Here is a 15,763-nt window from a genome sequence, read left to right as displayed (position 1 = left end):
ACTACACCAAAAGTATTTATTTATTTATTTAGATAATGGGGGTTGAGCCCAGGACCAGTCTTCTTCCAAGCAACACCCCTAGTCTCATTTTTATTTTGAAACAGGGTCTCACTAGGTTGATGAGAATCTCACTCCTTGCTGAAGATATCTTTGAATGATTCTCCTATCTCAGTCTCCCACGTACTGGTATTACAAGCTTGTGGCACCATGCCTGGCTACACTAAAAGTACTTAATGGTCAGGCCTGAACATTAACTCTTATGTAAATTCACCACCTATTAAAAAAATTTTTTCTTACTGTTGACGTAACTGTCGACAGCTCTCAATATGGGTAGATGTGTTTTGATGCTGAATCCAATCCTATTGTAAAAGGAGAAAAGTACTGAAATTAGAATATTCCTCAAATTACTAATGAAGTAGGCTTTTTAAAATGAAGGATTTTTTTTAAAGAAATATAAATAGCATTTAGCTACTTAATAAAAAATTCCCAAACAAAACCTAAGGCCTCCAAACAAATAAACTTAATTTCATGCCTTGCTGATTCCATTTTTAAATGATTTAGCATTAAAAAAGTTTTTATAAAAATATCATACCCACGGACATTTATTTTAAATATGTATATAAACTAGTAGAAAATAAAAGCAGAGTAGAAAATAATTTATCTTAAATATACAAATAACACTCCAGAGAACAGCCAAAATTCTATAAAATGGTACTATGAAATCTTAGCTTCGAAATATACTATCTCCATGACTTACACATCTAAAATTCATGCTGACATCAACAATCAAAAAATACTACCTCATAGGCCAGTACCATCCCAAGCAAGGCACTCACTATTTGGGAAATTTTAAGATTAGTAAAAATATGAAAAACTACTGCTGATCAAATCTAATTTATTTTGAAGACTTAAAAGAAACAATATCCCCTATGTTGAGCTTTACAATTAAAATGCTCTCTTATAACATTATTTTAAAAAAGCCTTAAAATTACAATTGACAGCCATAAATAACTCCTAGAAGACACAGCTGATTTAAAAACAAAAACAATACATTTTTAAAGATACAGTGTTCACAGTGAAACAATTAGTTAAAAGCAACGTGTATATAACTCCATGTTTTGTTGAAAGGCAAAAACAAAAATAAAAACTTTCTAAACAGTTCCGTAATTTAAAACTTCTTTTGAGAAAAAAATTGTTTCCACCTCAAAAATAGTCTAGGTCATTCCTCAAAGACAAACTATAAATTTCCATAGTTAAAACTATAGTTGACACTACTTCTGGATTCTGCCTTAAAAAGAACTATCTAAAGTACATGCTATTTGATATATTAGAAACGAGTTATAACAAACTCTTAACTACTTCATTAAGCCAAAAGGCTTGTGAGCTGCAAAAAAATAAATGTTTGCATATTCTCCTCAGTGATACAAATAGAAAGCTAAGAGATTTGTAGTCAAGAGTCTCTAAGTAGTAGTACTAAATCCATGTCTTTGATGAACTGGACACTGTTTACATCAAACAGACACAATGGCAGGCAGGGAGTTGGGCATGATTTATTTGGATTATAAAAGTGTTTTATTTGAATATGATGTCATCATTATAAATCCAACGATTTAACCCCGATATTCAATTTCCCAGTTTTTTTATTTTTTCTGGTAAGGAAAAATGACATAATACTGGAATACATTTTTTTATAACGATTACCAGCTAACAGTGATAAATGCCTTTTATGTAAGGTATACTTTCTTCATTTCAACACACACATACACATTAAGGCTTCCAACTGACTTCTTTACTTACTGACGTAACTTTGCTTTATACCTCACCACCCCAATTCCTAGACTCCATAGTAGTAACAGTACCCACGCTGGATAATGGTTTGAAAGTAGCACTGCCTCTCCAAAGAAAAGGTGATAATTACCTACTATGCAGAAGATGCTGCAAGGACTGTAGAATTGGGCAGGATAGGAATAAAACTGAAAATACTTATCCCTTATTAATACATGCTCTTTTCTCTCCAACTACCTTATAAAGTTCTTACATTGGCCAGTGGTTATAACCCAAACCATTTTAGCCAGAAAGACATATCTTCTAAAACCAAGGAGAGCCCCTCTAAAGCCTGAACCCCTGGTTTAAAAAGGAAACACACTTCACATTCTATTGCTGCATTCTCAAAGTACTAATCTTCAAGCTATAGTTTAAGAGAGTCAAAAGCGGGAAGAAAATATTTACTTAGTAGGAGAAAGCTTGCAATTGGTGATCTACATTTATTGGCTACATCACTTAAGAGGCAGCAAATACTCCAGATTTATGAGAGGTGATTTGTACCATTTAAATCCATATTCATAAGCTATCACTTAGCCAGGTTGGCGGTAGATGCTTGTAATCGCAGTACTTGAGAAGCTGGGACAGGAGGACCAGAGCTAACCTCAAGTACTTAGTGAGGCCCTGTTTCAAAATAAAAAATAAAGCTGGGAGTATAGTTCAGAGATAAGAATGTGCCTGAGTTCAATCCCCAGTACCACAAAAAAATAAAAAATTAAAAAAATAAACTATCACTTGTCCACTCAGTAGCAGAATTCATTACTTAGATGAGCCACATTCTGTTGTGTTGTTGAAAGGTTTGTGGGTTTTTAATGGGAATCTCTATACGCTCTAACAATCACTAAGTGATTTAATTTCCTCTTATATTTTTCTTATTAACCCAGGCATCTACCATCTTACATTTGAATAAGAAAGCCTCCAATTAGGGGGTCCACTCCATTTCTTCTCATTCTCATTCATCTGCACACTTTAGTCAGATATCCCTAAAACACTTTCAAACAACACTTCACATATCAAGAAACTTGATATGTTAGGAACCCTACCCTTAAATCTAAACTCTTTTCAAGGCACTTCGTACTTATTTCTAGTACAGTCATCACACTTCCCAATTGCCTCCTACCACAATGCAATGTAGTCTTCTCTCAGGCCTTTTGCCTCTTTAAGGCTCTTGCTCTCATCTGGAATGTCATCTTTCCATCCCTTCAGATACAGCTTTAAATGAGAATATCTAAAACCTAACTCATCATTGAGAGCCATCTTAAAACTACTCCATAAAGTCTTCATTTCCAAATCATTCTAATCCAAACAGATTTAGTAACTGTCACTCCATTAGTCTTATCTAACTATAAAAGTCTTTGGGCCGGGGGTGTGGTGGTGCACAGTTGTGATCCCAGTACTTGGAGGCTGAGACAAGAGGATCCGAGTTTGTGGCCAGCCTCAGCTACTTAGTGAGCCCCTCCACAACTTAGTGAGACTTTGTTTAAAAATAAAAATATTGGGCTGGGGATACAGCTCAAAGGTGATATGCCCCTGGGTTCAATCCCCCCCCCCCCAAAAAAAAAGTCTTTGGATGCCAGGAAGCATTTTTAATCACATTAACACAACAGGTATTGGTAAACTGATAATGCTAGCTAGCCTAAGCCTAAAAGCAAGATAGAAATAATAAATATCTTTCCCTTATAGCATACCCAAATAAGCTGAGTAGATCACCAAACCACTGATTATTTCTACTTTTTAAAAAATTCCTAAACCGGGCATGATGGCGCATGCTTGTAATCCCAGCATTCGGGTGGTTGAGACCAAAGGATCGCAGATCAAGGACAGCCTCAGCTACTGATTGAGGCCCTTTGCAACTCAGTGAGACCCGGTTTCAAAATAAAGAATAAAAAATAGGGCAGGGAGTGTATCTTGGAGGTTAAATGCCCCTGGGTTCCATCTCCAGACCTGCCCCCCCAAAAAAAATTCCTTGTATGTATAACTTTTCTCTTCAAGACTGTATAAACTACTTAATCCTTAGTGCTTTTTTTTTAATTCTAAATTTTCAAAATAGTTTCTGATGATTCTCTGAATTTTCTGTTGTAATGTGTCCTTGTATAAACTACTTAAGAACATCTAAATTTCATTATCTAAAATTCAAGGCTATGTCCTGGAATCAAAGCTTCTTCCGATGGTAAGTACATTCCCACCTAAGTTATTTCCCACCTAAATCTACAAATTACATTAGTAAACCAAAGAACCAATAGTTTCCAAACATATAAGTAAATAAGACTTAACCTGGAATTTTCTGCTCAAATATACCAATGAGTATCAAATACTATATTCTATATTATACTGCCATAACATTCTATATTATGCTACTCTTCAATAACTTCCTTCTAACTACACTAACCATTTAAGTTACCTTCAGTTTATTTTTGAGAATTTTCTTTACAAATTCCTACCATTTTACTCTATTTTCTGAGCCCACAGCCAGTCCCATTAACACATTGTGATTAATTTTGCTATTAAGTTATAGGAGGCTCCTTCTCAAGAAATACAAAATAAAATAAATCACTGAACAGTATAAAAATCAGAAAAGAGTTAGATCAACATTAAATGTCTTTAGCCCAATACAAGTACATGCAGGATTATAAAACACTGTCTCTTATAGATGTGTGGTCCAAGTGGGTTTTACCAAACTTTTATATTTTTATGCTAGAAAATCTTGTTTTGATAACATAACTCATGTGACATGGTATTATAAATACATTTATGTTGCATAAATTTTATGTTGCAGAAGATAACTAAAAGTTCAGAATAAATGGATAAACTATGTGATATGCCCAGTCACAGGAATGCAGAAAGCATAACAATTCAGTACTAAGGCCAGGGCTACTTAAGATTACAACTAAGAAATGAAGATTAAATCAAAATTAACTTGTCATTTCCTTAATGCCTCGTTAGCAGCATACCTAACAGATTTTAGAGAAAACTTGGCCGCTGAGCATCATTATACAGTGATCTTTAAAAGCACTCACCTTCAAGTGACTACATTCTACGTTACACAGAGAACACAAATGTGGAAATATTCTTGGAGATGCTGCATAATAATCATTCATCATGGAAGGAGTTGGGAGTCTCTTCATCTTCTGGACATCGGCATGTGAAAACTTTGGTAGCCATGATGCTTTCACAATCCCAAAGGGAGACTGAATGGGAACATCATTGTCTGATTGGTAATTCTTTTTACTTCCTCTCGATTCAACATGTGCATTAGATGAATTAATCACAGGTTTATGTGGGATCCGTTCTTGCTGGCTTACTGCTGAAATTAATTCAGATGAAAAAGGTTGCTGGTTCATAGACGGAGGAATCAGAGACTGACTCACTGTCTGGCTAACTGTTTGGTTGACGAATTTTACAGGTTCAAGGACTGACTGTCCTGAAATGTGTAAGCCTGACATCTTGGTTCCACTCTCAACTGAGAAAAAAGACTGGTTATTGGAGGACTCACTGGGGAAATCCATCTGACGAAACACATCTTCAACAGGAAACACAGAATTACATATCACATTTGGAGTGGGAACAGATGTGGAAATGCTCGGCTGTGATCGAAATTCATTCTTGACCTCATCAGTTGGAATTTCAGGATCATAAATGCGTACTTCAAGTGGATCTTCTGTGTACCCATATTTGCTTGCATGCCCATAATCAATCACATTACTTGAAACTGGTTCACTACCAAGTGTTTCTTTATTTCTGTTCTGAGAAGGTAAATTAGGTAATCGGCGCCCCATTTTTCGCATTCTTATATCCCTCAAAATTAATGGCATATTTTCAGGAGTTAGCTGTTCATCAGGATAGCGGCTAAGTTCTTCTAGATCTTCATTAGACAATCCAAAACTTGCTAAGATACTTGAGGCACTCTCTTTTGTATAGCGGCTTTGTACTTTAGGATTCTGCTCTGTAACCTGTGTTACAGAACTCTGTTTCACTCCCACTGATGCAGCTATATGAGGCTCATCATCCCATCGGCTACCATGAGGCTTCCCCTTCTTTTGTTGTGCTTCATGAAAATCCAACTTTTCTTTGGTCAATCTTGGATCAGTTCGGTGTTGAGTTACCTGAACACTCATTCTCTGTGGTCCCATGTTCTGATAAGATTCATGGCCAGCAAATCTGTGTGGAATTCCACGAGCTCTCCCTGCTGGGTAAAATCTTGGAAGACCCATAGATCCAGGCCTCATAAATGGTCCTGGAGGCCTCATCCCAGAAGGGTTAGGTGCTCGTGGCCTTTGAAGTGGAAAGTTTCCTCGAGGATTAAACCTGGGTCTCGACATGGCTACTTTCAAGAATGCCTGATTTAATAAAGTATAAGGTGGTGTTGAACCATGTGAGGCAACGGCATTCAGCTGCTGAAGCGCCAACTGAGTCTTAATCTGAGCAAAGTGTAAAGGAGATGGGCCCAACAGAAGTGGGTTTGCAATGCCCAGGTTCAAGGAATTCACAAGTGGTGCGAAATTTTCCAAGAATAACACAAAGCTGAAAGTTAAAACACAGATATTAGATCATTTTAATTCAAACTACTTCATGAAGTGGGTTCTACAGCCAGAGTAAAACATTTTGAAATAAAGCCATGAAACCATTCTGCACAGCATATGCTTTTAGAAAGGGACTTACAAAGATTTTTAATTTTCCCTAAAACCTTCTTTTCTTTCCAGAATCCAGGTCACAAACCCCAAATCTCAAGCCAGTGTTTCTGTATACTATGTTGAACCAGGTGCTGTCCTAGGTACTGAGAGATCATTACAATGTCTTTTAAATAATCTTGAAAAACAGAGGATTTATTTCATGCTTTAATGGGGGGGGATGAAGGCATTAAAATTCTTAGAAACATACACATACTTAATACATATGTAATTATACATGCAACAAAAGTAATAACTGTAACTTTAAAATTTTATAAGATCCATTTCTATAAGACTCATTCATTCATAGAAGCAGCCTTCACATCTAATAAATTCCACACAACAATTAAACTACACTATGTTCATATTTAAGCAACAGTTTCTTATAGGTAAAAATTTGTTGCCAATACTTGCAGTACAGAGCCTAACAAAGCAGATGCAACAGGATGAAATTGGTTATAATATATAAGTAACAAAACTAATTGCTCTTCTCTTGAATTCCTCCATAGTGAGAAGACTCACTATATGGTTAGTAACAATGGTAATCTTTATAGAGCATTGTCCTTGTGTCAGTTAATGTTCTAAGCACTTAGCATGGATTGAGTCATTTAGTTCTCACAACTCCCTGAGATATGTTGCCCTGTAAAGCCTTAAGTAGACACTAAAGCAAAGAGGATAAGTAACCAACTGACCAGTGCCTGTGCCAGTGCCCATATCTGCATTCAATGTAATTTGGTCCCATAATCCATGTTAATGACTAAGAGATGTATCAAGACAATCATGTCCCCCTGGCATTGAAGTAGTTAAATCTGGGTTGTTAATCAGCCATCTGATTGCTGCACTGTCAAATCCAACCAACTTTTGAAAGAAAGAGTATTTTATCTATCATTCAGGACCAAGGTCAGCGGACACACAATTTGCTTTCTCCCAGTCTTTGTTTTGTTTAAAGCCTATATTATAACTATATTTATACTAGATGTGCAATGTAAGGTCTTAAGGGATCTATGCCTGCCAATGGAAAGCCACACAATGGATCCTATTTGCTGATCATCACTTTCTGGTTTAGGCTATTTCACCCACTTATTATATACTTTTTTCTTTACAAATATGTTAATAAAATGCTAATATAGCTGGGAAATGGGCTTTATTTAGTTAACACTCTCCCAACTATTTTGCATGTTACCAACACATTTAATCTTTTAAACAGGACATTTTTACTAAACTGCTCTTGTTAAAAAACTAAAGAGTAGCCAGGTGTGGTGGCACACACTTATAATCCCACCATTTAGGAGGCTGAGACAGGAGGATCAAGGTTCGAGGACAGTCTCAGCTACTTAGTGAGGTTCTTCCCAACTCATTGAGACCCTGTTTCAAAATAAAGAATAATGCCGGGCGTGGTAGCGCACGCTTGTAATCCCCGCACTTGGGAGGCTGAGACAGGAGGATCGCACAGGTTCGAAGCCAGCCTCATCTACTTAGTGAGGCTCTCAGCAACTTAGTGAGACCCTGTTTCTAAAAAAATATAAAATAGATCTGGGAGTATAGCCCGGAGGTAGAAACTCTCTGGGTTCCACCCCCTGTGCCACCAAAAAAAAAAAAAAAAAAAAAAAGAATAATAGCCAATCTCTTCCTTTCTAATTCTCCCAGACTTATTTCATCCATTAAATCTTCCTTGACCACCACACCAAGTGAATCTTCCAATAACCTTTCTTAAATATTGGTTGCACCTCTTGACATACATACCTTTTACTATCTTAGGTTTCTGTGCTCATATGCATTTAATTTTTTCCAACAGTCTAGTGTCAATGGAAGCTAAATGTGTGTGTGTGTGTGTGTGTGTGTGTGTGTGTGTGTGTGTGTGTATTTTTGGTGGTACTGGGGATGGAACCCAGGGGCCTTCTACCTCCGGGCTACACTCCCAGACCTATTTTATATTTTATTTGGAAACAGGATCTCTTAAGCCAGCTGAGGCTTGCTTTGAACCTGCACGATCTTGTCTCAGCCTCCCAAGCGCGTGGATTACAAGCCTGCACCACCACACCTGGCTAAATGTATATTTTTAAGACTTATCTCTCAAGTACATAAACCCTACTCCTACTCAAAGACCCTCAAATACTTGTTACACTATCTGAATGATCACATGAAAAGTCTTCACTACTAACATATTATTTTCAAGTTCTACTGAAAAACAAAAAATATAAGAAAGGTTACACATACTTCTAATTCACCAGATAAAAGCAGCAGACAAAAGCTCACTTAACAATGATACCTACATTCACTGTAAGAAAAATGTTGCTAACAAACTGTAGGTTGTTCGCCCCATACCCTCAGTACTGGAAATGAAACCCAGGGGCATTTCTGCCTCTGAGCTATACCTCCAGCCCTATTTTTTTTATTATTTATTTATTTTTTGGTGGTACTGGGGGTGGAACCCAGAAGCTTTCTACCTCCGGGCTATACTCCCAGACCTATTTTATATTTTATTTGGAAACAGGGTCTCACTAAGTTGTTGAGAGCCTCACTAAGTAGCTGAAGCTGGCTTTGAACCTATGTGATACTCCTGTCTCAGCCTCCCAAGAGCAGGGATTACAAGCTTGCACCACCACACCCAGCCTACCATAGGTAGTTTTAAACAATCATAAATCATATGACTCTGGCCTACTTTCTACATAATAAAATTAGTTTCAAGAACAATTCTGTCTTTACTTGATCCTTAAAAACAACCACTGCTTTTACTTAGAAATTGTCATCTAACTACTCAAACTCTGCACAACTTTTTTCCATTTCTACCACTGCCTTACACTAATACACAAAACACAAGAGAATACCCTCTTACAGACTGTTCTTACCTCTAAGAATTAGGTTATGCCACAACAAAAAAATAATGCCTTTGCCTTTTGAAGATGACACTGATAAATCCTGAAAACAATGTGACCAAAAAGAAAAAAATGAACCAGGCATAAAGAAGGAACCCAAAAGACAAGGATAAATTTGGCATTAACACCTGGTAAACAACCATATAAAAACAGACATTATAAAGTCATTTCTATGAGTTGGGTGTGGTGGCCTATGCTTGTCAGTACTTGGGGAGGCCAAGACAGGACGATCACAGGTTTGGGGACAGCCTGAGCAACCTTTATAGGCCCTCTGCAACTTGGTGAGACCCTGTTTCAAAATAAAGAATAAAAAATAGGGCTGGAGGCATGGATCGGAGGAAGAATACTCCTGGGTTCAATCCCAGGACTACAAAAATAAATAAATAAATAAATAAATAAATAAAGTCTTTTTCATTTAACTGCAGGAATTCTGGTCATAGAGGTTTGTTCACCCAGAGGGTGAACTAACTTATAAAATCAGAGCTAACTTATAAAATCATTAAACTCTGAGCCCCTAATTATTACCTTCTTTGAAAACAACTGCAATTAAATAGCATTAACCCCTTAAGTTTTTTAATTCCTAGGCACATAAATAATAAATGCTCATTATAGAAAATGAAAAGTAATTATCGGACAAGCATGGTGGAGCACACCTGTAATTCCAGGTCTTAGGAAGCCAAGGCAGGACAGCAGGTTCATAGCCAGCCTCAGCAACTAAATGAGGCCCACCACAACTTAGTGAAACCCTTTTTCAAAATAAAAAATAAAGTAGGGCTACAGTGTAGCTCAGAGGTAGGATGCCCCTAGGTTCAATCCCAGGGGTACCACACACACCAAGAAAAGTAATTACCAAAAAACCATCACCCAAAATTGGTCATGCTGCTATACACCCATAGTCCCAGCTATCTGGGAGAGTAAGAGAAGAAAATCTCTTGTGCCCAGGAATTTGAGGACAGCCTGAGCAACTCAGCAAGATTCCTTTGGAAAATAAATAATAAGGCAGGCATGGTGGTGCAATGCTTGTAATCCCAGTACTTGGGAAGTTAAGACAGGAGAATACAGGTTCGAAGCCAGCCTCAACAACTTAGTGCGACCTCATTTCCAAATAAGAAATAAAACTGGGCTGGTGGTTTAGCTCGGGAGGTATAATGCCTCTAGGTTTGATCCCCAGTGCCAAATAAATAAATAAAGTCATCTCTAAGAGTAAACTAATATTCTGGTATATTTTCTTTTAGTTTTGTTTATGTGTACACATATTATAGGGAAGGGAGTAACACCAAATATCATTTTACAGAATTAGACTTAATTACAAGTGTGGTGTTGCACACTTGTAATCCCTGCACTTGGGAGGCTGAGACAGGAGGATCACACAGGTTCAAACCAGCCTCAGCTACTTAGTGAGGCTTTTAGTAACTTAGTGAGACCCTGTTTCCAAATTAAAAAAAAAAAAAAAGGTCTGGGAGTATAGCTCAGAGGTGGAAAGCCTCTGGGTTCCATCCCCAGTACCACACACACACACACACACACACACACAAAACTTACGCTACTTGCTATTTTCTTCCTTACTTCCTTCTTTATTTATGCAGTGCTGAAGATCAAACCCAGTGTCTAGTGCATTCTAGACAAGTGCTCTAGTGCTGAAGTTCAAACCCAGGGTCTAGCACATGCTAGACAAGTGCTCTACCACTGGGCTCTATCCCCAAACCTTTGTTTTTTTTCAATTGACATATATCCTTATATCTACTATTTCAAAAACAGATATTTAACTGTCACAACGCATTTAAACTGTTTTATTTTAGTAAGCAGCAGTTAAAACCTCTCTTCAGCTGGGCGTGGTAGTACACACTTGTTATTCCAGGATTCGGAGTCCTAAATAGGAGGATCAAGGTTCACAGACAGCTGAAGCTACTTAGGCCCTTCTCCAAAATAAAGAATAAAAATAGGGCTGGGGGTGTCGCTCAGAGGTAGAACACCCCTGGGTTCCATCCCCAGTACAGCAATTACAGGGGGGAAAAAAATACTCATTGAAGAGAGTTTCTTGAGGCAAGCATGAAGAGATGGCTTGATAGATTAAAAAGATACCACCAATAAGATCCCATGAGAAGTTCTGATGTCCACTATCATAGACAATCAAGAACTGCCTATTATTTTGATATAATTTTTCAGAAGGAAAGGAGCTCATAATTTTCATTACAACAGAAGACCTAAAATCTTCTAGAATCCCAAACCAATATCAAATATTAATCAGCCAGATCATGATGACTCCACTCCACTTGTTTCATAATGAAAAGACTTATATAAAATCTTATACCTGGATTTCATAGCACTTCATGGTTTACAAAGCACTTTCATGCCCATTATCTATATGAATTTCACAACCACCTGGAGAGCAATAGGAATCCCAGTGTAAACTGTAAAGATTAAGTAAAGCTTTAGAACACAGCTAGGAAGCAACAAGATCACAACAGAACTACATTTTTCCTCAGTGTTCTTTTCATGGTATATCTCAGATATATAAAATGTAAATTTATTTTATGGCTTTTTTCTAATTATAAAAAGTAATATATGTTCTTTGCTTGCCCCTTACCACAATAACAATAAAGAAGGAAAAATCACTATGGCAAGCAGAAAAGAATTTTAAGTTTTCTATAAATCTACCACAAAGGAAAGAATGCCATTCTAGTGTGGGGAGCCATTAAGGCTTTCCCCTTTAAGAACACTTCTGACTGTCCTTTGCCCAGAGCCAATAAGGTTTGGGGTCATGGAAAGTTCAACGTCTGAGAGAAGCTCAGGTGGAATTGATTGCTTTGACTGTTAAGGCTTGATTGGTCTGAACGTTATGCGCGCAGGTTATGCGCGTAGGCGGTGACGTCATGACGTCATGATGGTTGGCTGATTGGGAGCGGTATAAATAGGACGAGAGCCATAAAACCGGGATCGGTCAGTAGAGATATCGACCCGGGAGTGTACTGGCGATCCTTCCATGAGAGAATAAAGTATTCTATGAATAAAATTCATTGAATAAAATTCTTTTCATCCTCACTCCTCTCTTCAGAACCCGTACTTTTGCCGGCTGGCTCCGGCATTCTAGCATTATTTTTCTACCATTTGTTATTACTTTGTTAGAGCACTGTCTCAGAATATATAAACTCACTTTGGCTGGGGTATGGTGGTGCATGCTTGTAATACCAGTACTTGAGAGGCTGAGATAGGAAAATGACAGGTTTGTGGCCAGTCTCAGCAACGGAGGCCCTCTACAACTTAGTGAAACCCTGTTTCAAAATAAACAATAAAATAGGACTATGGTTTAGCTCAGAGATAGAATGCCCTTGGATTCAATTCCCAGTACCACAAAAATAAGTAAATAAACAAACAAATAAATAAATTCACTTTGGCACATAAGTATGTAGTTATTATTTGGGCGTGGTGGTACATACCTGTAATCACAGTACTTGGGAGGCTGGGACAGGAAGATCACAGGTTCAAGGAGAGCCTCAGCAAGTAGTGAGACTCTCAGCAACCTAGTGAGATACTATTTTAAAAACAAAAAGCCGGGCATGGTGGCACACGCTTGTAATCCCAGCATTTGGGAGGCTGAGACTAGAGGATCACAGTTCGAGGACAGCCTCAGCTACTTAGTGAGGCCCTTTGCAATTCAGTAAGACCCGGTTTCAAAATAAAGAATAAAAAATAGGGCAGGGGGTGTAGCCCAAAAGGTAGAATGCCCCTGGGTTCCATCCCCAGACCCTCAAAATAAAGGGAAAAAAGGCCAAGGGTGTACCAAATGTACTTTAAAAATGTAATTACAAGACTAGTTAATACAAAAATCTACTTGTTCATTCAATCACAAAAATATGCACACTGTGCTTTCCTCAGTTTAACTGCACTCAACCTACTAACCTCTCCTATTATGTACAAAGATCCACTCACTCAACTCTTTCCTACCATTATTATTATCATCAACATCATCATTATCATTATTTTTTGGTGGTACTAGGGATGGAATCCAGGGAATTCTACCTCCAAGCTACAACCCCAGTCCTATTTTTTATTCTTTATTTGAAAACAGGTACTCACTGAGTTGCACAGGGCCTCACTAAGTAGCTAAGGCTGTCCGCAAACTGTGATCCTCCTGTATCAGCTCCCCAAATGCTGGATTACAAGTGTGTGCCACCATGCCCAACTACCTACCATTAATTTTGTTAACTTCACATCCCACAAAAGAAAAACCACAACTGTGAAAGTACCAAGAGTGTGAATAAAAATTGTGTTGGATGTTAAAATGCCAAAATGTGGTGCCTTGAAGGGAAAAAAAAATAGACATTACTTGGCATCATGAAAGGCATCACAAATTTACTATGCAAAAGGATGTATAATATCATGACTTCAAATCAGAACAGTGAAGGAGCAACAGCTAATACTCAATACTAGAAACAGATCGCCATAAAAACCAGACACTGCCGGGCATGGTGGCGCACGCTTGTAATCCCCGCGCTTGGAAGGCTGAGACAGGAGGATCGCGCTGGTTCGGAGCCAGCCTCGCTGGCTTAAGAGACCCTGTTTCCACATAAAGTTAAAAAATAGGTCTGGGAGTGTAGCCCGTGGGAGTGTAGCCCGGAGGTAGAAGGGCTTCCAGGAACCCCAGTACCACCAAAAAAAAAAAAAAAAAAAAAGACACCGACAATAATTTAGTGCCATATAGCAACAACTTACTAACATTATTATTTCAAGGAAAACAACTTTTTGGTGAGATGAGTATAATCACATTATACCTTTTTATTTTTTAGAAGCAAGTGTACTGCATACATAAAAGGGTCTCTACAGAACAACAATGTATTTAAAAAATTTTTTTAGCACTGGGAATGGAACCCAGGGGCATTCTTCCTCAGAACTACATTCCCCAGCCTTATATTTATTCTTTTTTTTTTTTGAAGATTTAAAGAAGTTTATTAGAAAGATAGAAATACAGAAGATAGAAATACAGCCCCATGCCAAAATGGCATGGGGGGGTGACTCGAAATGAATACATCTATTTATTCTTGATTTTAAAACAGGGTCTCACTGATTTGCAAAGGACCTCACAAATTGCTGAGGCTGTCCCTGAACTGCAATCCTCCTGTCTCAGCCTCCCAAGTACTGGGATTATTCACTTTATATGATGCTTCCCTGGATGCCTGCCTTGGTGGTCATGCCTACTCTGACACTCCTAATAAATATAATCGATTAGTTTAAGAGAAACCATCTGATCAGAGTTGAAATAAAGAAATCTTCCCTGGGGTAACTTTTTAAACTAGAAGTGAGAAAGTGGTAGATGTTTGTTAAAGACAAATGCTGTTGACAACCATTTTCACTGCCATACTGAGAAAGCACAAGCATGAAACAAAATAAAGCCACCATAACAAAGGCAAATAGGACCAAAAGGCAAACACAACATGGAAGTCATTTAATATCTAGTTTCAATGAATTGTTTGAGGTCCAACTGCATCCTTGCCCTCCCTCCCATTTGGTTATTTGCTTCTCTCATGGAAGTGCACTTTCCAAGGTATGTTCCCATTGGCCTAAAGCATGTTCCAAAATCTCAAAGTAAACATACCTAAACTATCTGAATGGATACTGTAAAATCCTAAAAACCTTAGTCTTTACAAGGTACAAAAAAGTATATATAGTATACTATCTTTTGTGTCAAAAAAAAGACATAAAAATGTACATATTTGCGTATGGTTACAAGAAGAAACACAGGAAGGATAAGACAGAAAACAATGTAGTTGGTTACTTATAAGGGTAAGGGGGATATGGAAACATTTCATTGAATATGTCTCATTGTATAGGATGTTTTGTTTGCTTTCTGCAGTGCCAAGTTCCAAACCCAGGACTTTGCATATGCCAGGCAAGCATTGAAATCACTAACCTAAATCCCAAGCCCTTGTTATAGAGTTTTGACCTTGGGAAGCATGTTATCTATACATTTTAAAAATTTTAATCAAAAAGGATAGAAAAGAGGGTAATAACCTAAAACTGAAAGCAAACTAATCCGATCATACTTCAAATGAATTTCACAACCCAGTGAAGAGGAAAAAGAAAACAAATCCAAGTAACCTGTGAATCTAGTATTCAATTTATATACCTTAAGCTTTGGTGAAACTGGGGGTTAGAACAAATATTCACTCATTTTTGTAGGTTTTGTAGTAATGTGGAAGAAGCAATTTCGGAACAACTCGAGGTATATTTTTACAGGATTGAACAAATAATTAAATGTTTTAACTATGTTGGGCTCTTACTGTGTAAGATAAGACATACAAATATGAAATGAAAGATTGAATAAATTATAAAATACTGAAAAAAAAACAAGAGTCTATAAGTCTATAACAATGAATCAATGGTAAAGGGAAGGATCTTACT

At 37.5% G+C, this 15,763-nt stretch overlaps 1 protein-coding gene across 3 annotated transcripts in view; it reads right to left on the bottom strand.

The window, feature by feature from the left end:
- ZNF638 (zinc finger protein 638) overlaps positions 1-15,763 on the bottom strand; it is a gene marked incomplete at both ends in the record, with an annotated part of 110,343 nt that overhangs the window by 55,270 nt on the left and 39,310 nt on the right. For 2 of the 3 annotated variants that reach the window (XM_080712046.1, XM_080712048.1), the window contains 2 exons: positions 298-359; positions 4,839-6,155. In XM_080712046.1, coding sequence (XP_080568172.1) covers positions 298-359; positions 4,839-6,140 — 1,364 coding nt within the window. Of the gene's footprint in view, positions 1-297; positions 360-4,838; positions 6,343-15,763 lie in introns of those variants that run through there. The other variant, XM_080712047.1, reaches the window with a different exon arrangement.

Source organism: Muscardinus avellanarius (assembly GCF_963383645.1).
Source record: "Muscardinus avellanarius genome assembly, chromosome: 15".
Taxonomy (NCBI): domain Eukaryota; kingdom Metazoa; phylum Chordata; class Mammalia; order Rodentia; family Gliridae; genus Muscardinus; species Muscardinus avellanarius.
The sequence above is the reverse complement of the archived record's forward strand: the minus strand, read 5'-3'. Positions and strand labels throughout refer to the sequence as shown.